Consider the following 23,287-nt stretch of genomic DNA (forward strand, 5'->3'; position numbering starts at 1 on the left):
GCGCGTATTGTATTAAGCTCTGTGATTGGTGGTTCTTTGCATCGCTCGTTGGCCGTTGAAAGATAGTCCACACATTGAGAGATTTACGGCGCCGTAATAATTCTTTCCACTCAAATAAATAACCACATATATATTATTTTTAAGAAAAATGCATCATTTTTAAAAAGATATGTGTCTACCTTGGATAAAACCGAGAATTTTGCAACTTTTTCGCATAAATTGTATAATTTTGCATTTAGAACCAATTTCGCATTTTATCGCTAATTCGAAATTGCTAAAAACGACTCGTAGGGGTCATATAAGGTGAAGGCACATACACTGACAAAGTTTCAACATATTTCGCATTTTATCGCAAATGCTAAAAACCACAAACTCTGGTGTTACATTTCTAAAATGTGTACATGTCTTTTTGAATTTCTCATTTGTGTCCTTTACTGCTCTATTTACAATTGACCAATCAGCTAAATCATACATATGAGGCACGTTTGTCACTATTACATTTGTATGGGTCAGCTTACCTAGAGTCTTTCTGAGACTTGATGTCCTTAATTTCTCACTATGTCATTAGATCCGCTGATAGTAACTGTACCGTCATTTGATGAGAGTTTATCCACATTCTTCAAAAGGGGTTTCACTGCTTCTGAAAGAGGTGCATCTGATTGAATAAAACCTCTCACTTCACTGTCGCCTTGCAGTTCTGTAAGGTTTGTTGCAAGGCCGCGATTGTGACTATCACCGAACAGTTTCACTTTCTTCTCCTTTCTCACCTTCTTGCTCGTGTTATCGGTGTAAATTAATTTTTTCTTCATTGGTTCAGTCGGTAAATTCGCGTCTTGGGTGAAGGAAGTGCTTCCTTGTTCTTTCCCGAACTTCACGTGAAACGTTGAATCTGTTGGTTATTCTAGGATGATTTCCATGTGCATTAGTCAGTGATACTTTCATTTGCCATGACGTAACCTCACTCTATGACATCTGTTATGTTACACGTTACATTTTTATGTCAATTAATCTCTTGCGGTATTTCAAAAGATAGGATTGATGCTTAGGACTTCCTACTACAGTGTCGAATTGTAACAGATTTAGACTTACTTGCGCATCCTACTGCATTGTTTAATAGTAAGAGATCCTTCAGTCTGTCCAATTAATTAGCCCTTTGAGGACCAACTTACGATATTTAGTCAATGTCCACTTGTCTGAAGAAGACCAACTAATGATATACAGGGTGTTTGTAGTCTGCCTCAGCCCAACTCGCGCCACGTGCGTCCGCCCTGCTTTAAGCGTCTATACAATCTTATATGAAATATTACCTTATAAAAGATGCTGGAAGTGTCGTCTTTCATAATGAGGGACTTCATAAACACCATTAGGATTTTCTGCACACCAGTAGTGAGACACACGATCATTAAGATGAAACCAGGCCTCACCCGAAAAGAACGCAAGCTGTGGGTCGAATAAACGATCATTCAATGATGCAAGATACTACTCACAACGGTATCTCACTCTTGTGGCTGGATCAGCAGGTTTTAAACCTGTGCGGTTGTAGCTCTTTGTGCAGAAGGAACCGAAACCCCTACTTTTTGTGCTAATTTTGTGAGTGATTTATTCAGCGACCGTTCAAGATTCGCACCAGTGTCGTCTGGCTTTTCTTCTGTTAAAACTCTTTGTTTTTGCGCATGTTTTTTATTGAGCACTGAGCTAGTAGTTTCAAATTTATTTATAATTACGTGAATCTGTGCTCATGAGGGAAATTGCTGAACAAGTGCGTTGTGTATCCGTCGAGCCGACTTGTAATTAAAATAACTTTTACATATGAAAATACGGTGTTGCAATGATAACTGTCTCACCACGCTAACAGCTGAAATTCAGACTGGCGAACACGTGCACATTCCTTGACACTCTGGGTTTACGAGAGAGACCAATGACTCACACTAGCTATCAAAAAACTGGAGATATTTCATCAGTGCAGTTGCCCTAAATTGTGCTTTAAAATAGTTCTATTTTTCAATTTCTCTCTTTTTCTTTGTATTCCATTGGGGAAATTTATAGTTTTTTCAAACCGGGCGAGTTGGCCGTGCGCGTAGAGGCGCGCGGCTGTGAGCTTGCATCCGGGAGATAGTAGGTTCGAATCCCACTATCGGCAGCCCTGAAGATGGTTTTCCGTGGTTTCCCATTTTCACACCAGGCAAATGCTGGGGCTGTACCTTAATTAAGGCCACGGCCGCTTCCTTCCAACTCCTAGGCCTTTCCTATCCCATCGTCGCCATAAGACCTATCTGTGTCGGTGCGACGTAAAGCCCCTAGCAAAAAAAAAAAAAAAAAAAGTTTTTTCAACATTTTGGAAAAAAAGTAATATTGAAATCTTAATTAAATCTGTTACGGATTGATGAAAGGAGAACTTCAAAATTCATTTTGATCTTTTACCCCTTGATAAACTGCTGGCCATTTTAGGAGCACTCTTCTTGAACAGTATTATTTTTATTTCATTTCATTTATTTATTTATTTATTTATTTGTCTTTAATAGTGGTGAAGTCCTGATTAGATCATGAGTCTTAAGTTGATAATGGACTATAACAGGAGAAGAAATAGAGATATGCTGATAACATTTGATGACATGCTCGCAAAAACGGTCTAACCCTCACTTTGCTTGAAAGGAGAAAATTTAAGTTTTGCAAACGGAACAAAAAAACCAATATACTGCATTAATTTTACCTGGTGTATTGCACATCAAATCAAAGTATACATTCAGGAAAATCTTTTCATAGCAATTTTAAGTTGTTTTATTGCAGACTAGCGATGCAGTAGCTAAATGAACTTAAGGGAAGTTGTATACTCAATGTACATGTGTTAGTTTTGTAACATACCTACCTGACTTTGTGATAAATGGAAGGGAAATACAAATAATTCTGGCAATAAATTATATAATATAGATAAGGAAAGTGTTGTTACAAACAAATAATACATAATATATCAACAAATGCAATAATGAGGTTGGCCTACAGGTACTTAATCCTGTACCTTAACCTAATCATAATCAGGAATATCAAAAAGTGGATCGTCTTCTTCTTCTTGAACGGGACTACATGCATTGGAAGCAAGATTTCTGTAGTATGCATGATACAGAGGGGGTGTGTAATACAACAAGTCTAAAATATCCTTGATTTTGGCTGGAAGTACAGGCCTAGGTCTGTCGTACTTGCATGGTAGGTATTCAATACCAAATGATGGTCTACCAGGTACTTATTTTTCTGAGATCTACTCAATAGAAGAGTACGAGTACTTGAAAAGTAACTAAATGGATCATCTTTACTGATTTTACAACATGTAATCTTGCTTAATAATACCTTTTGCTTCGAATCAGAGACTGTTCTTTTCGTTATCTTATCCAGTAAAGGCGAAGCAGTGATAAACATGTCACGTGTCATCTTTACCACTGCAAACGGCTTCTTAACCCTAGTCTTCCTAACAAGTTCCATCCATTGATCTGGAATGTAAATTGATGACACTTGCCTCTTTTTCTTCTCTATAAGGCCAAAGTCTCTTGTCACATGGCAAATACGTGTGACCTGGCACTAAATATTTGTTCTATTATATTAAATCTTCCAGTCTGGACTAAAAACATCCAAAAGCTAACTAAAGAAAAGTTCTTGTTTTGACCAAAACAAGAATCAGAATATACTATCAGGTGGTTAACATTATCAGCAACGGAAGTCATAACATAATGCTGAAGGCATGAGATTATATCATCGGCCCCCCTTCCCGCTACATCCTCAGACCACATAAACATTGTTGCAGCGTTATTTGTAACATTGTGAATACCAAAATTCAAAGTCCAAAGCTGACGTTTATAAAATATTATCCCTACACTCAAGTGGGGAGTGAGGAGACATTGCTGCATGTCAAAAGCAATCACATGAACAGTGCTATCTTCCTTAGCTACTTGTGTGTCTGCTTTTAACTGCTCATAGGCCGACTCTGATTTTCGTTTATGCAACTCTAACTTACATTCCAGATTTTTTTTTTTTTTTCAGAGGATCATTCTCTGTTGAAATTTGAATGTTTAAACTGTCACATATTTTACATGTATCACTACGAGGTGCTTGGAATGACAAATTATAATATTTATAGAAAATCTTTCTGTAAATGGCAAGGCTAACTGGTGTCCTATTTTCCTGGGTGCACTTGTCCATATAAAGGTTATGCAAAACACTAATATTGAGTTCTCCACTTAAGTACTTCATGTTAGGATTCTTTTTCCGAGAATAATGACTCGACCGTGTGGGGAAACTGTCAATGTGCTCCCTTACGTAGTTTACATCTGCCTCTTCTGTTTTATTGGGACGGTTTCCATGCTGACCCCTCTGATCCAACTAAAACAGAATAAACCATGTTCTCTTACAACCTTGTTTTATTATCTTGAAGCACAACCTAACTTAAGTAGAGAACTGCACGTGAAAAGTGATTAGAATCACAGTGATTGCTTACCTTGAAGGTGTCTGAAGTTTTCTTCTCTTGAATTATTAGAGAAAGTCGTCCATTACTCAATCCAAATATAGACAATAGGGCCATTTTACAGATTACAACCTCTGTTGCATCTACCATAACCTTGAAAACACTTGAACATTGTCTTCTATTGCTACGAGAATCGTTCACATATCTTCGTTTCACTGGACAAATCTGTACACAGCCAGAAATGTACGCATTTTGTAAGTCATAGTCACCCAAATTCCAGAAATTGAGAAAAAGTCTTTCATGATAATCTTCTGTCACCTTTTCAAAACACTTACGCGAACTGCGGCAGTTTGCACCAATACTCTTCTTCTCTATTACAACACCTTTGTAATTAACATATTCCTCACCACTATTCCTTTTCTTTTTCTGAATTTCCTGACACCATTTTGCAGGATTACTTTTCCTTTTACGATAATTTCCGCACATTTCTTCAGCTCGCTCAGCAAATTCACTCTCTGTGTCCTTCATGTTTGTTGTTTACAACCAGTAGCCAGGGTCACCAACATTGATACAATGAACATTCTGGAGTAGGTACATATTCATATATAATCAGGGACATTGTATTCTCAGTAATGATTTTTTAAATGATAAGTTACATGAAAATTCTTATGTAATGTTCATAATGTTAGCCGCTCTCGGCAAATTCGTTGTTTCAATCATTGGTTCACCACCACACTACACCACAATGTTAGTGCTAAGCCTGCAATGTTGCGTACACTTATTTAATTTCTGCTCTATAGGGGTTAGCCGATTTTTGCATTCTGACAAAGGCCCTCAGGTTAAACACTCAACTTTTCACCTACTGTATTCCTCTAAATGATCCCTCCTGATATTAGCGTATGTAGGAATAGTTACTATTCATGTTGCTTAATAGATAGCAGCACCTAACTCACTTATTTTAATTTTGAGGGTTAGACCGTTTTTGCGAGCATGTCTTCATTTGTAGATTTCAAGAAAGCTTATGATTGCATCCATAGAGAATCTTTGTTCAAAATTTTAAGACACCTTGGACTACACCCCAAATTAACAAACAAGAACAAATAGATTAGCTAAAGCACAAAAATTAACATGGGATATTTACAAAAAGAAATGTCTATCAATAAATGAAAAAATAAAACACTACAACACAGTTATAAAACTGGAAGCTAAATATGCAGCAGAAACAGTTTTTCACCTGAATAAACAATCAAAGACTGACAGACTTCAGAAAATTGAAAGGAGGATTGGAAGAACCTGCATCAACAAAAACTACCAGAAGGATGGACAGTGGCAATTAATACCTAACAAAGTCGTGTACAAAGAGCTAGAACCCATTACAGATACTATGCGTAAGAGGAGACTGGGATTCTTTGGACATATCATAAGGATGCAGGACTCGAGACTTCTGAAACAACTAGTACAACACAATCTCGTCTCAAAAAATACCACAACAGGATGTAAATGGATCAGAGAAGTAAGAGAAGATCCGAAGGAAATAGGCCTTACAATGGAAGACACCACAAATAAGATAAAATTGAATACAAAACTCAAGAAAACAAACCTCCGCTTTACTCTTACACAAAAGAAACCAACAACACGCATATTTTCAACTGAGGAAAGGGCACGAAGATCGGAGCGTCTGAAGAAGTACTGGGAAGACCGCAAAGCCCGAACAATCCCTTCAAAGAGACCTGAACGACGGTCTGACTAAAGTGATCCTATGTGGTCATAGAAGAGGAAGAGGAAGAAGCAGAGGAGGAGGAGGAGGAAGAAGAAGAAGAAGAAGAAGAAGAAGAAGAAGAAGAAGAAGAAGAAGAAGAAGAAGAAGGAGAAGAATACGTTAGGACTCATGGTCCTCTCTTACACTTAACCATGTCATTGTACAGAGAAACCATAGAGAATATTAAATATTTTAAAAGAAACTAATTTGTATCATAAATTCAAAATAAATACATCATAATTATACCAATATGAACATATCATTTGTCAATCCACTAAAGGAAATTTAATGTTAAATAAGTTTAAATTAATTTAAAGAAAAATTAACTAAATTATACACACATCCATACATCACCATTCACTCATCAAGATTCACACCGTGGGCTTATGCATCTAAGAGATATCTTCTGTAGGAAGACTTGAAAGACTCTAGTGAGTTACTACTTCGGATGTTATTTGGAACAGAGTTCCATAATCTACTTCCTGTCGCAATAAATGAGCGATTATAGGCAGCTGACCTGCTAAAGGGAATGGCAAGTGTAGTAACAGAGCGTGTATTATGCTGGTGAAAAGAGGAAAGATATGTAAAGTTTGATGACAGGTACAGGGGAGTTCTCTCAGTTAGTGATCTGTACACCAACAGGGCTACATGAAGATTTCTGAGTTCTTCAAATTTCAGGAGTTAAAGTTGCTTGTAATAAGGTGCGACATGAGTGTCGTAGCGTAACGAAAATATAAATCTAATGCAGGAATTCATGGTGCTTTGTATTTTTCTTATTTGTTCTTTCATTGCATCTATGAACACAGCATCACAATAGTAGAATAAAGGTAGAACTAATGTTTTTATAAGCCTGACTTTCATATTTAACAGTAAAATGTTATGGTGGTATTTAAGAGGATGGAGTGAGGCATATTAGTGGGAGTTGTTGCCATTGGAGCACAGATTAATGTGCTGGTGTATCCTCATAACAGTTAGCTTCCTTTCCTTCCTCCTCTGATAATATGATCATAAACTAATTTTGTGAATTTAAAATCTGATTGGTATGCATTTGTTTTAAGATGCAGCAACGTAAGCAGCTGTTTCAGCAGCAAGAACGTTTGCTACGGCAACAGCAACAGCAGCAGTTGCTCATACCTTCTAACGCTGCTGCTGACCAACTTTCAACTGGACTTCAGAACATAGATAGTCTGTTGAATAACACCGTAGGCCCACCTAATGTCACATTACAGGTATGTTGTGCTATATTTCTTCATATATCATATCCAAATTAGATTTTCTTCTTTATTATTTCTCCAGGGGAGAAAAAAAATTAATTTTATGAAAGAGAGTGTTATTTCAGTGATGAAGCACTTTTGTCTCTAAACATTTATCAGTAGTAAAAATATTAAATTACTGTTTCATACATTTTTTTCTTTCTGTGTAAGCGATATAATAAGTGAACATAGTGTGTTTTGGTTTTTTCTGCATAGCAACTAATGATAAACTTTTTTTTTGGTTCTCTGGAACGTTCATCATTATTGTTTGGTAACATGATGGGTAAGATAGTGAACAGTTGGGACTGGAATTTACGTAGTCTGCGATTGCCATTGATTTCTTGAATTATTTAATAGCAATAATGTTATAATGTTAATGATCGTCATAAATTTATCTATGTTTTGTTTCATTTCATTGAGTATTGGATATAAAGATTCCTTCTGCTTAAAATGAGTACATATTTTGGAATGATTACATTTGAAATCCAGCTTGATTTTCAAGTGTTTTAATATGAGAAAAAGTTCCATTCTTCCTCAGTATTCTCCCCAGAAATTTTAATCAGCTGGGTTGCAGGAATGAAAAGTCGGGCGGGAAATACTACGTAAAAAGTGAATATGCTAAAATTTCAGTTAATTCCCCTGAAGGTATTAACAATAATATCAGACCGGTAAACATTAACTACAAAACAAAATATAACTATTTTAGTGTTGTTATCACAAACAAAACATAACAGAGTATTTTGAACTTATAGTGTTTTACTTCTCATTTATTATTATTAATTTTTTTTTTTTACAAGAAGTTGCTTTACGTCGCACCAACACACTTAGATCTTATGGTGAAGATGAGACAGGAAGGGGCTAGGAGTGGGAAGGAAGCGCCCGTGGCCTTAATTAAGGTACAGCTGGTGTGGAAATGGGAAACCACGAATGCTCGCATGTGATTCCATGTTAATCCAGACACTGCTCAAGCACTACACAACAGGATGGTCAAGCTAAACATTTAACCTCCGATGTAATTGAGTCAATTATGCTGATAATAATGAAGATTTATCATGTAAATAAACAGTTTTAAAATATGTATATTTTAATTTGGAGCACCCAGTGATTCAAATATATATGAATATTATGTTACTAGCAATTACTTAGGTTAAGTTAGCTGGGCGGCCTCTAGAATCGGCAGGTCCTAGAGAGAACACTGCTTGCTGTTTGAATTTATAATAATCTTTCCTTACAGTGGCTTATGAAAATTGTGCTCTTTACAGCGCTCCTCTAGTGTTCCTGATTCTCAGTTATCACCTGGGTATGGGGGACAGATGCTGAATAGTGGAGCTTCCCAGATTTCCCCTGGTCAGCGGCTTAATCAGCAACCATACTCACCTCACTCCCAGCTAGCTTCGCCATTGGGACAGCAGCAGGGATTTTCACCTGTTGGGTAGGTTCATATATTGATTCTCAAATTCTAGATAGATTTCTGTCCCTTTAAATATTGCACTCGAGTAACATACTGATGTATGTGCAGTAATATATCTTTGGACAGCTTTGTGCATTTATGTACATCATCATCATCATCATCGTCCATTTTCCTCATGCAGCTCTTGGCACATTGGGATGTATATACAGTGAACCTCTGTTATCCGTTCCCGGAAACTACGTTTTCCCGGGTTATGCATTCAAATTATGTGATCCCGCGAGCATCGTAATTAAATTGCGTTGTAAAAATCTCTCGTTATCCGTTCCTCGAGGAAACAATTTCCCGGATCAACCGTCCAGAAATTTCAGTCCCATCATCGCTAAAACTTCGATCAAGTGGTTTTTAATATACTTTATCTCATGAAAGGACGGCTAAGGCATACTTATGGATCTTGGCGTTAACGCACCGTCATTGCGATAATTAGAGTAAATAGGTACTGTACTGGAAAAGCGATCGGCGATGAACTTGCATAAGTGACCGGCTTAACATCGCATTCGGGTGGTATTGTTTAGAGAATCTCGGAAATCATAAAGCAGAGAGTGGCCACAACAACTGTAAGGAGACACAGCGCATTTTGACAGCTCTACTTGAAGACTGAATGAGTTTTGTCAAATGTTCGCACTTATAAAGCGTCCACATTATGTCCAGGGTTAGATGTTTATATTTTACTTTTTTCGACTGTATTACTGAACAGGTTTTTGGCACTTTTCTCAGGGCACTGTATAGTCACTGTGCTTTCAGGCATGAATCGAAACTGTTCCATCTTAACACAAATCTAGTATTTTAACATTATCGTATACCGGTACAATTATGTTATCGAGACCAGCACAGACGTTGCACCTTGCGTACAAAAAGCCATGGGAGGTCTTGGGATTGCCTATTACTGTTTTGGTCCTAATATAAGACTGGGAATTTTACATTTCCGTGTTAAAATGTAAAAAGCCGCACTCGTTTTATTTCTGCACGTTACATTTAAATGGTTTGTATCATTTCCAACTCGTACTGACGTGCAGCGAGCGTGCTTTCCAGCTGAGCTCAAGGTCACGAATAATTGTAATATCTGAAGTTTTGATGAATTTTCTTTCTCTTTCCAATTTGATTGGATTAGTGACGGGCAGAATTGAATATAATTCATTCGAGAACTTTTGAGAATCAATATTTACATTCAAAACCATGTTCTCGAGTTCAACATAACCTTTAAAAGTCGATGTAGGCCCAATTTATGCGGTACAAGATTTCCAGAAACTGACTACGAACAGTATACCGTAGATTATATTACAATGGAAGATGAAGAAAAGACGGGATTTCGCTGTCATGTTGGGCGGTTTTGTATCTAAAGTGCTTTATTTTATTAGATGAGAGAATTAAAAACTACTTGTGGTAGATTGTTGTTTGGCTTGGCCTTTTTATATTTTTCGAAGAGTTTGGCTAATCAAAGTTGCTGAACTGAAAGACGTTTTCACAGATAAATGACGAAGTTTCCTCTGTAAAATTGAACATAAAGTATCTAGATTTTGAATTCTCGTACCGGTAATTAATGATTGATGCCAGTTTCGCGGTCTAACTTGCCTGCCTCTCATCCGGAGGGCCCAGGTTCGATTCCCGGCCAAGTCAGGTGTTTTTACCTGGATATGAGGGCTTGTTTCAGGTCCACTCAGCCTACGTGATTATCTTTAATTGAGGAGCTATCTAATGATGAGATGGTGACCCCGGTCTAGAGAGCCAGTTATAACGGCCGAGAGGATTCGTTACACTGACCATGTGTCATCTTGTAATCTGCAGGCCTTCGGGCTGAGCAGGCAAAGGCCCATTGGGGCTGTAGTTTGGTTTGGGAGTGTTTGTAAGATTATAATTATACATATTTCATTTTTGTTATGTTTATCCAAATTGGTGATGGTTTTCATTAATTCCTGAATTTTCCGTTTTCCCGTGTGTACGTTTTATATTCGTGGTTTCTCCAAAAACGGAGAATCGAAGTTCCACTGTACCACTTTTCCATCCTTCTCTATCTGACCACCATTGTTCCTCCTTAATTGTGTTCCAATCCACATTTCTTCTAATTATACTGTTTATCATCATTTTGAACCACGTTAGGCCCTCCCCCCTCCTATCTGGGTTTCAATCATCTGTTTCGTCATTCTTCGCTCTTCTTCTTCTTGATCATCATCATCATCATCATCATCATCATCATCATCATTTCTTCGCTCCAGCAAGCCGGGTGCGGTTGTGTACGAGCCTCCAGTTTGTCCTATCCATCCACAGATGCTGCTCATATATGCGACGCCAGTTCACATCTCTAATTTCAAAGTCCTTCAGTATCTGTTTTTCCCAAACATCACGAGGTCTTCCTCTTGGTCTCTTCCGAGGAACATTGTGGTCAAAGTATGTTCGAGGAGGCCTGTGAGGGTCCATTCTTTTCATGTGACCATACCATTGCAATCTCTTCACTTGTAGAGTCTCCAGCAAGCTTCTTTCCAATCCAAGCTGTTGTCGGATATCCACATTCCTTATTTTATTCATTTTTGTTTTTTGTAACAAGAACGGAGGAACTTCATTTCTGTTGCCTGAAGACGACTCTTTGTTGGTCCAGTAAGTGTTGCTGCTTCTAGGCCATACGTCAATATAGCTACTAGATATATTTTGTACAAGCTGATCTTGGAAACCAACGGAAATGTTTCATCCCAAAGTATTTGACGTACATCGTGATAGAATTTGGAAGCTTTCTGTATTCTGTTGCTAATCTCTTGATGTATGGTATTGTCTGATGACAGAACAGTACCTAAATACTGGAAGTTGTCTACAATATCCATCTCCTCATCTCCAATTCGTAGATGAACAGTTCGAGAGTTTCTACTCATCACAAAGCCAACCATCTTCGTTTTGCTGATTTTGAGACCTAAGGTTGCAAAAGCTTCATGCCAGAGAAGCTTTCGCACTTCCATCCTCTTAACATGTCCAAACTGTCTAAGTTTATCCTTTTCATTCTGTCGAAAAGCTTTTCGTCTCTGATTCCCTTCTTGACATCTTCATTTTTTCCCAGTCATTTCTAGTTTTTCCTGTTATTTCACTGGCCTGGATTTTATTATGCTGTCTTTTGGGTCACTGTCATCACCTCTTTACACTTCATTGGCACTCGAGAACAGATCTTAAGCCTAAGACAAATCATAGAAAAGGCTAGAGAATTCAATGTTCTGGTATACCTGTGCTTTATTGACTGCCAAAAGGCCTTCAGTACCGTCAAATGAAACCATCTTTGGAAAATTTTGGATGACATGGGTTTGCCACTCCATTTGATTGATCTCCTCAAGTCCTTATATAAGGAAAATACAGCCACTGTGAAGATTCAAAACAAACAGTCACAGCAGTTTTGTATGAGGGCTGGAGTCCGTCAGGGATGTATCCTGTCACCGTTACTTTTCAATCTCTATGGTGAATATGCAATGAGAACTCCATTAGATGACTGGGACAAAGGATTTTCCATTGGGGGATGCAAGATCAACAACTTGAGATTTGCTGATGACACCACCTTGATAGCATCATCTGAAGAGGAGTTGACAGAGGTGATTAAGAGAGTAGAGGAAGCAAGCCTAGAAATTGCGTTATGCCTAAATCGACAGAAAACCAAAGTCATGATCGTTGATCGTAAGAACAACAACAGTCCACATATCCAGCAGATTGGGGGTTGTGAAGTTGTACATCAGTATGTATATCTAGGCTCCTTACTATCCAATTCTGGTGGTTCCAAAGATGAAATAAAGCGAAGAATTGAAATAGCAAAGGTAGCAATGATCTGTCTGCAAAAGATCTGGAAAGCAATACAAAAAAGAAGCTCGTATCTCTAGTCTTCTCAGTCTTCTTGTATGGCACAGAGACGTGGACCATCCTCAAACGTGATCGTGAACGGATAGAAAGCTTTGAAATGTGGTGCTGGAGGAAAATGTTGAGGATTCCTTGGACAGCTCGTCGCAAGAACACATCAATCCTGAACCAACTTCAGATAAAAGTTCGTCTATCGTGTAAGGTCTCCCAGCGGATCGTACTCTACTTTGGACGTATAATGCGCTGTGATGATAGTCTTCAAAAGTTGATTGCTGAGGGCAAAGTCCAGGGAACCAGACAACGAGGACGAGTACCAACACGATGGATTGACATGGTAAACGGCCCCCTACAGAGTTCTCTCAGAGCAACCACATTGAAAGCTTTAGATAGGGAAGAATGGCGGAGTATGGTTCATCGGCTAGATGGCTTAATATTATGATAGTCACGAAGCCTCAGTCACGAGGCAAGAAGAAGAAGAAGAAGAAGGTACTTGCTTCCTCCACACGAGGTTTCTCACACTCTGATAAATGCATTTAGCTATTGAATCCTTTTACTGATCTCCATATCCAGACCTGGTATCAAGTACTTGAAGCTCACCACAATTTCAAGGTTGTTCCCTTTCTTTTTATAACCATTATACATAACATTTGTGACAGTACGCTTTCTTGTTGGAGTCTGATTTCATTCCAAAACCACCCTGTTCTTCTCATGTGTCTGGACACTGCTGCAACAATTTTTATATATTGCTTGCACATATTTTGTAATTTTTTTCCAAACCCCTTCCATTGCCTTTCTTTCCATACCTTTTCTAAATCAAGGAATGTTATCACTAGATTTCTTCATATTCCTATGTTTGTGTAATGTTGACCTTCCATTTTGAAAGCCATATTGCTCTTTCTTGTGATTGTCCTTCCAACTTTCACCTCATTCTTTTTTCTAGTACACTTTCAAAAATGTTTGCTGCCTGAGGTAACAGTGTGATTCCTTGATGATCATCACATATCTTCTTGTCCCCTTTCTTAAATATAGGTATTATAATTCCTTTACTCCAGTCATTTGACACCAATTTTTCTTTCCAAATGGATCTAAATAGCCTATTCAGCCGTTGTGTTCGAACAAGTCATGCTGCTTTTATCATTTCCACACACATTTGATCCAATTCTTCTGCTTTTCTCCAATTTAATTCGTTTGACAGGAGTTTCCACTTCTTCCATTGTGATTTTACTCTTGGTTTCTGTCTCCTCACACCCTGCCTCTATCATCTCATCTACACAACCCTTCTCATATTCAGGAGTTAGAGTACAGTAAAAGTCTATTATCGTGATTTACGAGTTTCATGTCCGTATTGACAGATTACACATATACAGATAAGAAAGTATTGATAAGGTGGAAATCCGTTCTTATTTGTATATGAAGTCTGTTATAGTGAGAATTCATAACGGCAAAAAATTGACTTACTATAACGGATTGTTGTTATATCAAATTTTTCATAAAAGTTTGGGAAAACCCCCCCATACACATTAAAATCGGTATGAAACGGCAATTAGTTTGTTCAAAACTTGCGTTTTTGCAGATGATATCCACACTACACCTTGCTTGTTTGTTATTTTTCATAATCCGATACTACGTGAAAGTGTATGTTTAATTTCATTCTGAAAAAATCACTCCATAGGCCTCCGTGGCAAACCTAACCGTATATGTATCATGAAGTATTTCAAGTGCACGTAGAGAAATGATAACCTCCTCGTTACAAATTTACATGGGAACAGCCTTTCCGAAATTTAACTGGAGTGAATTGTTTCAGTTTCCTTACTCAAACAGCGTCACCTAACCTAACTTAACCGTACTGTATGTATCTTGAAAACATATTTCAAGCATCTTCTCGCTATAAATTTACATGATAATAGCGTTTCCAAAATTTAACCAGATGCAAGAAAATATAAAACTAACCTCTGAAATCAGTGGTGCACTCTGCCATATCTTGAGGTGTTTCCTATTCTTACTTAATTCCAGTATTTAGCATTAAAATGAAGAGATTGTTTACTTCAGCTTTTATTTTTAAGAGTTAACAACTGCTATCGGATATGTTATTTATGCATTTGTTATGAAAACATATTCTCCTCTTTCATTTCAGTTTTTCTTTACGGAACAACAGTTGATGGGTATTACTAATCGACTCCGACATCGCCTTTGAATGTGGACAAGTGTGCTCACTTGTGGACATAACAAGGAAATGATAGCGAAGATGATTGATCTCGTGCAATACAACTACTGGGCCCGTAAATGTCGGTAACGGAAAAAATCGCGCACCTGTAATCACTTGTAATACGGAATGAGATTTATAACTTGCAATGTGAGCGGATCTCCACATACGGTGCAAAAGCTCCGCTGGCTTTATTTATACGACTCTCCACATCTCTAATTAAAGCACCTCCATCCTGCCTTGCCGTGTTTCCCATCCTTTTACCGCCATACACATCCTCTTCCAACTCTCGTGTAAATTCTTCCCATCTTTTCTTCTTTTCTTGACTTACTACTTTCTTGCACCTTCTTTTCATTTCCTGATATTTTCCTCCACGTTCTTCCATTTTATTATATTCCGTTATTGCCATGCTTTCCTTTTCTTGCTCAGACAGTTGAGGTTCTGGCCTTCTGACCCCAACTTCACAGGTTTGATCCTGACTCAGTCCAGTGGTATTTAAGGTGCTCAAATATGACAGCCTTGTGTCGGTAGATTTCCTGGCACGTAGAAGAAGTGCTGCGGGGCTAAATTCTGGCACCTTGACGTCTCCAAAAATCATAAAAGTAGTAAGTGGGACGTAAAGCCACTTCCTTTGTCCTCTCATATCACCATGGGGTCTCTTTATCTTTCACCTTTTCAGCTATTCTGCCACAAGTACTCTCTGCACAGCCTTCTTGAACATATCCCGTTCCACTTCTGCATTCTCCACTTCAGTTTTGAGTATGTGTTGTTTCAATTCATTTTGGAATTGTTTTTACTTCCATATGTTTTAATTTCCATACTTTTATTTTCCTCGTGCTTGTTTCTTTCATTTCCACATTTTGTCCCACTATATTCTTGGGTCTCCTTCTGGCAAGGATGTTACATTGAACAACTATCTGCAATTTGTTCTCCCCACAGTCGTTGGCTGTAACTCGATCCGAGTATATATATAACTTCTTCCTGCAAACATTGACCAGTTCAACTCAGTTTATGGATGTGTTTATGATGACTAAACATAAAACATACACTCTGACAAATCGCACTCAATGGATGGATGAGTGACCCTTTATTCTCTAAGAACTATACCCTGTTTTCAACCTCAGCTATACAATTTTTGGAATATGTGGCATTTATGGGACTCCAGCATGCCAAAGCCCTTCATTGTACCATATGTATATATAATCTTGTTTTACGTAATGTTGGCAACAGCATAGACATTTGAATGGGGCTCCAACAAGTCAAAATCCTATAATTGTACCATATGTATATATCTTAACATTAGTATTATATTAGAGTAAGGCATTCTTGTTTAATTATTTTTAGTAATGTTTCTATTATGTACAGTTGCTGTTCAGCAGGTTCACCAACAGCTGATGATGACCTATTTACAGGTCGAAACCGGTCCTGTTTTTATGTAAATAATACTAAACATTTTGTAAAATAAAATATTGATTAGGTGGAAAACTTACCCTTCATACTTGTGTGGATGGAGGAGGGCGGGGTTGTAATTGACGGAGTTTTCTGGCTTGTCGCTTGGTCTCTTGATGTCTGCGGTGTTCTCTTTCAAACATGTAGTGTTCCGCCACAGTGAGCGGTCCACAGCAAATTCTTCCCATGTCTGTATATCTATACCAGTTGTCTTCATGATGTGTTTCAGCTGATCCTTAAAACACTTAAGAGGGGCCCCATGAGGCCTACTCCCGGAGCAAAGTTCACCATAAAGAATTTGCCGGGGAAGCCTGGTATCAGCCATACGGTGAACATGGCCTAACCATCTTAGTTGATGAGCGATGATTGTTGCCTCAATGCTATTTAGCTGCGCTTTGTCGAGAACTGCCTTGTTGGTCACATAGTCCTCCCACTTAATATTCAAGATGAATCTCTTTTTGTGTTGGTGGAAGCGCTCAAGTTTTTTCATATCACGGCGATAAGAGTGTCCAAGTTTCACAGCCATACAGCAGCGTGGAAATGACGACAGCTTTATACACCATGAGTTTGGTATGCAGTTTTAAGTCGTTATTCATGAAGACTCTGTGCATTAACCGTCCGAATGCTGCACGAGCAGCCCCAGTTCTTTTATCAACTCTCCTCACCAAGAAATAATCAATTATTGTCTTTGTCCTTCTGTTTCCTCATTCATATCTTGTAATCTTTCTACTATTCTTCTTCCTGAACCATGTATAATGTATCTTACTAATATGTTTAATTATAAATTTTTTTTTTTTTTAGTTCAAGTTTGAACAGCTTTGCCACCAGCCAACAGAATGCTCAAGCCCGCCTCTCACCACATCCTCCTGGGGGACTGCCCTCGTTTCAACAGTCTCAGCTCTCTCCTCGCATCTCGCAGGTGGGTGTTGGTACATTCAAAAGGGTGCAAGGTGGATAAACGCTAGTTTTATCTATATAACTGTTGTTACTTCTGGCCTTTCAGTGACAAAACGTGATAAACAGGCTAAATTAGACTCTATTGTCATAAGACGTATTTTTAGGTTCTGTAAAAATGCCTATTCTAGATATCATCTACTGGACTTTGAAATGAGTATTTGTAAGTTTCTATTCACTCATCATTAAAGGACTAAAAAATAGTTTTCATTTAAATCCGAAGTCTAATAATCACCATCACAGACTACACAACACACAAACTTGCGTGATGATCTTTGACGAGCGGGGGTGGGAGAGAGAGAGAGAGAGAGAGAGAGAGAGAGAGAGAGAGAGAGAGAGAGACGCTTCAAATATTTTCCTCATAATTATTTTTTGTCTTGGATTAGAAAAACAGTTAAACCTCATTTTAAGACGTTTCTGCAGGGGACAAGGGAAAAGAACGTGTTAAGCGAGAAAATGTACTAATGAATATACGAATAAAAACTATCCAACAGGGATATGGAAACACTAGATAGGACATTTTCCGACATGAGGGCATTTTACGTTGTGTATCCGCAGGTACAGTGAAAACTGTAGGCATATCTAACATTTCTAAAGATGAGAGAAAAGTATTAGAAGGTGTGAATGAGAGGAAAGGTGTGAAAAACACAAGAGAACAAATATGAAAACCTTTTCTACTGGGGATTATAAAATACCGGTCCACTGAAAGGTGTGATAACACCAGACGACAAATGTGAAAACGTGCACAGGGGCCAACAAAAATATTTGAAGTATTATTACAGATCACACTCTTTCTAAAACAAATGTTTCATTTTAGAGCAGTTGGTTATTAAACATAATTTTCTGGTCACACTCTTAGACAATGAATTGGAGGTTACACTCGAATGCTGGATCCGAGTCGAAACTCCAAGGTGTGCGTTTCAAAATTTATGACCTCTGCGAGCTTATGCCAGTCTACTTTCTGACAGATTTTAATTTTGTTTTCATTATTAAGGAATTTTATAACATTTTCCTTATCCATAACTAGGCTATCACAAGAAAAATGTGCATGACACTAGTCAATTTTACACGATTATGTTCCTACTCCAGAAATATTAGCTACACTTCACTGTACCATTCAATGCAAAATACAAGGCTCATTCTGCTATTCAGCAATCTCGCTGCTAATCGGCAAGCAAAACTGAACATTCCTGTGGCTGACTGCTAGCTCCCTGAAAGTGCAGCTTATCTTTTGAAGTTCGGGAAGGCCTTTTCCTGTAATCACGCAACTCCTACTCGAGTTGGAAATCACGTTTCTTTCAGAAGGGATGAAAAATACAGTAATATTTTTAGGTCTAGGAAGAATGTGATCGTATTAAGCGGTAATAGCAAAAATTTGTCATGCGATAAGTGAGGTATTTTTATATAGATTTAATACAACGAGAATCGGGGTTTTGAATTTACGACGTGCTAAGTGGGAAAATTTGTTAACGAGGAATGCACTAACGAGGTTTCACTGCACTTAATTTTTGTTGGTTTGGGATATTGAACTTCAGGGATAGCAAGTTTGTGTACGAGAATGGTTTGATTAACATACAGTGACATAGCCATGTTAAGGGGCAGGGCAAATTTCTCTGGTAATATTATGTATTATAAAAGTTTGGCAGTATTTGATGAGTGTTTATAGCAGTTATTACATTTGTCACATACTTCCAAATATCTCCTGAAATATTTTGCACTATGATTGTCATCAGTGCTGCCAACTCTTAACTTGATACCTCATTATTTGGAAGTAATTCTAAATTTGATATCCAGATAAGTGTGTAATTGTCATCATTTCCTTATCCATATATATCCCATTTGGGCATATAAGGTTCCTTTAGAAATTACAGGATTGATTGTCACCAAGTTGTAAGCAGTAGTCATTAATATGCACATAGGTTCTGTATTGTAACTGTTGCTTCATCTTCATCATTGTTTATCTTTGGTGACTGTTTGTTTGCAGGCTCAGCAAGGATATCAGAGCAGTCTGACTCAAGCGGCACAGAGTCAACAGGCTGTTACCAGTTGGTCGCAGGCAGCACGTCTCAGTTTACAGCAGCAACAGAATCCTATGCTCAATGCTCAACTTACAGTAAGTGACAGTTTAGCAGTAGAAGTGGAAAATTTGGTGTGGAATTAGACATTGACATTCTAAAAATGAAACAGGAAGTGCAAGTAGACAATCTGGCAGAAATCCGATGGCAAGGTGAAGGGAAATAGAGTCAGACTGTTTAGGAAGTATCTTATGAGTGAATTTCCATTGCAATTATTAGGGTTTTAGTTAAAATAATGCACACACTCAAATATGCTCTTAAGGAGCTTCCCTGTTGATGGTTGTGTGTCTGAATACTGCCTGGAATCACTGGGTTGAGTGGCTCAGACCGTAGAACACTGGCTTTCTGAGCCCATGTTGGTTGATTTGATTGTGGCTCAATTTGAAGATGCTGGAGTACACTAGCCTTATGTCCGTAGGGTATGAGGTTCTGATATTTTGGTTGAAAGGCACGATAGGGTTAACAGAAAAGTGTATTAGTGCTAATTTAATTAAAAGTATATACATGAATAATCCCCATACCCTAATTTAGGACAGGAAATTTTGAAATGTTTTGTTTTTATGTGTAATTATATAGCTTTATTAATATTTATAAAATGGTAGAAGTCTTTTATAGGAAGAATTCATAATGACAAAATATTTGCTGTAGTGGATTGTGGTTACATCAATTTTTGTTGTTGTAAAAGTCAGCAAAAAGAACAAATGCACGCGCACACTCTGTGTGTGTGCGTGCGGGCTACACACAAACCGCTGCAGGAAATATTTTATCTTAGAACTTTGGTCAGTAATGTTCTATCATCTAAGGTTCAGTATTGTGCTAATATTCTCGCTGTTCAAAGGTCAGTATTATCACATAGTGGTTTTCTCAGGTACAGTGGTGGTATGTCTTCATTGTAGACTGTTATGTCTGATTTTTCTCAATTCCGCCACAATCCTCTATTTGTAACTAGCTCTGTGACCTCGTTTAGTTCTATACCTCATACTTTAAACCATTAGAAACTGAGTCTAACCATCATTGTCTTGGTCTCCCTATACTTCTCTTACCCTCGATAAGAGTCCATTATTCTCCTTGGTAACTTTTCTTCTCCATTTGCCTCACATAACCCCATGTGTACAGCTTCATCAGTCAAGTTCATTCCCAACTCAGCCTTTATCTCCTCATTCTGATATCCTCCTGCCATTCTTCCCACCACCTGTTTTTACCAGTGATAGTTCCTTAATTGCGAATTCTACCTCATTGATAGTTGGAGGATCTTTTAGATCTGAGGTGGTTGAAATGGGTGTGTCAGTATTTACTTCCAACGTTTGCAGTGGGTCATCGCAATTTAAAAGTTAGTTGAATGTCTCTGCAAGGATCTCTGCATTTTCTTGATTACTATGGGCTAACCTTTCTGATTTATCTCTCAGCATTACTATTGGGGGCTCGGATTTTTAAAGGTATTTGCCAAAGGTTGCAGTGGTAGCAGAGCGTGAATCTGGAACGTGACTCCAAGTAAAACAGGAATGACGTTACACTCAACAAATGCCATTGGATTACGTTAACAGCGAAGAAGGGATGTTGAACAAGCAAAATATACAACACACCAACACAATAATACAACTTACCCAGAAAGAAGCGGAATTAATGGAAGCTAAGCTGGAAACCCACCCCATACTTAAAAAAAGGACAGGATCCCCAGGATAATACTGAGCAAAACTACTAAAGGAGAACACCGGTATACTTTAAATGAAACGTATAATTAGACTTGGAAGAAATTTTTAAAAAATATTGAACAGGTGAGAATATAAGAAAACTTTGTAAAAAAAGAAAAAAAAAAGTGAACATAAAATGAATATAATATTTAAAATTATTACCAAATTAATTGGATGTTGGTGCACCAACATGAGTAATGTTTACCAAGATTTTAAGTTTATCGAAATTAACAACTTTAATTGTGGGAGGAAAATCAGTGTTTAAAAAGAAACGTGAAGGTTTATATCAATACCTAGTGGAGGTATCACCCACCCAAAATATGACCGGAGGCATAGGTCCTCTCATGGTCACATGAAATGAAAACGTCACGACAATCTAGAAGAAAAATATTTAAACACACAAACAAGCCCAAAATTTAGAAAAAAAATCAATCACAAATAATCAAACAGAAATCACAAATAAAATCACATGGATCAGTAAACCAACAAAATTAAATCACATGGGCTACAAAGTAGAAATAATAGCAGGCTCAGTAACTCAGGGCTTCCATACACACTGATTATCAACAATGATCCAACGCCAAGATCAAAATGTCAACAAATCAGCGTCCCCACGCGAGGACAAAAGAAAGTGATCAAGGTCAGGCAACAATGTGATATAAAGAAAGGAATTTAAATGTTTGAAACGCTTCACTAGAAATGTATAAATCCCCACGAAATAATAGATTTTTAATTTAACCACCACTTCTTTGAAAATAGCAGTTAAAATATGGTTTCCACCTAATTACAATCTGCTAGTTTTTAAAGCGTCCCAAAAGTATTAGCTATGCATTTAATTTCCAATGACCTACAGGTATATTAGGATGAAACGATAATTAAATAATATAAATTTTAAATAACATATCCATGAGAAATTAACATGTACAAAACCAATAATAATAATAATAATAATAATAATAATAATAATAATAATTACATACATACATACATACATTATCATTATAGACTGTTATGCCTTTCAGCGTTCAGTCTGCAAGCCTCGTGTGAATTTACTAGACCGCCACAATCTCGTATTTGCAACTAATGCTGTGGCCTCATTTAGTTCCATACCTCTTATCTTGAAATCGTTAGAAACTTAGTCTAACCATCATTGTCTTGGTCTCCCTCTACTTCTCTTACCCTCCATAACAGAGTCCATTATTCTCCTAGGTAATCTATCCTCCTCCATTCGCCTCCCATGACCCCACCACCGAAGCTGGTTTATGTGTATAGCTTCGTCCATCGAGTTCATTCCTAAATTAGCCTTTATCTCCTCATTCAGAGTACCCTCCTGCCATTGTTCCCACCCGTTTGTACCAGCAATCATTCTCGCTACTTTCATGTCTGTTACTTCTAACTTATGAATAAGATATCCTGAGTCCACCCAGCTTTCGCTCTTGTAAAGCAAAGTTGGTCTGAAAACAGACCGATGTAAAGATAGTTTCATCTGGGAGCTGACTTCCTTCTTACAGAATACTGTTGATCGCAACTGCGAGCTCCCTGCATTAGCTTTACTACACCTTCATTCAATCTCACTATATTACCATCCTGGGAAACACACAATCTAAATACTTGAAATTATCTACCTGTTTCAGCTTTGTATTACCAATCTGAGATTCAATTCTGTTGAATTTCTTACCTACTGACATCAATTTAGTCTTCAAAATGCTAATTTTCATACCATATTTATTGCACCTATTTTCAAGTTCCAGGATATTAGACTGCAGGCTTTCGGCACAATCTGCCATTAAGACCAAGCCGTCAGCATAGGCCAGACTGCTTACTATATTTCCACCTAACTGAATACCTCCCTGCCATTTTATACCTTTCAGCAGATGATCCATGAAAACTACGAACAGCAAAGGTGAAAGATTACAGCCTTGTCTAACCCCTGTAACTACCCTGAATCAAGAACTCATTCTTCCATCAATTCTCACTGAAGCCCAATTGTCAACATAAATGCCTTTGATTGATTTTAATAATCTACCTTTAATTCCATAGTCCCCCAGTATGGCGAACATCTTTTTCCTCGGTACCCTGTCGTATGCTTTCTCTAGATCTACGAAACATAAACACAACTGCCTATTCCTCTCGTAGCGTTTTTCAGTTACCTGCCGCATACTG

The 23,287-nt window shown here is 37.8% G+C and overlaps 1 protein-coding gene across 6 annotated transcripts in view; it reads left to right on the forward strand.

Moving 5' to 3' along the window:
* The window catches only part of tai (taiman), a 433,432-nt gene that overhangs the window by 342,580 nt on the left and 67,565 nt on the right, over positions 1-23,287 (forward strand). For all 6 annotated transcript variants that reach the window (XM_067145001.2, XM_067145000.2, XM_067145002.2 and 3 more), the window contains 4 exons: positions 7,268-7,438; positions 8,725-8,894; positions 17,206-17,323; positions 19,343-19,471. In XM_067145001.2, coding sequence (XP_067001102.2) covers positions 7,268-7,438; positions 8,725-8,894; positions 17,206-17,323; positions 19,343-19,471 — 588 coding nt within the window. The remainder of the gene's footprint in view (positions 1-7,267; positions 7,439-8,724; positions 8,895-17,205; positions 17,324-19,342; positions 19,472-23,287) is intronic.

This window comes from Anabrus simplex, chromosome 4 (assembly GCF_040414725.1).
Source record: "Anabrus simplex isolate iqAnaSimp1 chromosome 4, ASM4041472v1, whole genome shotgun sequence".
NCBI lineage: Eukaryota > Metazoa > Arthropoda > Insecta > Orthoptera > Tettigoniidae > Anabrus > Anabrus simplex.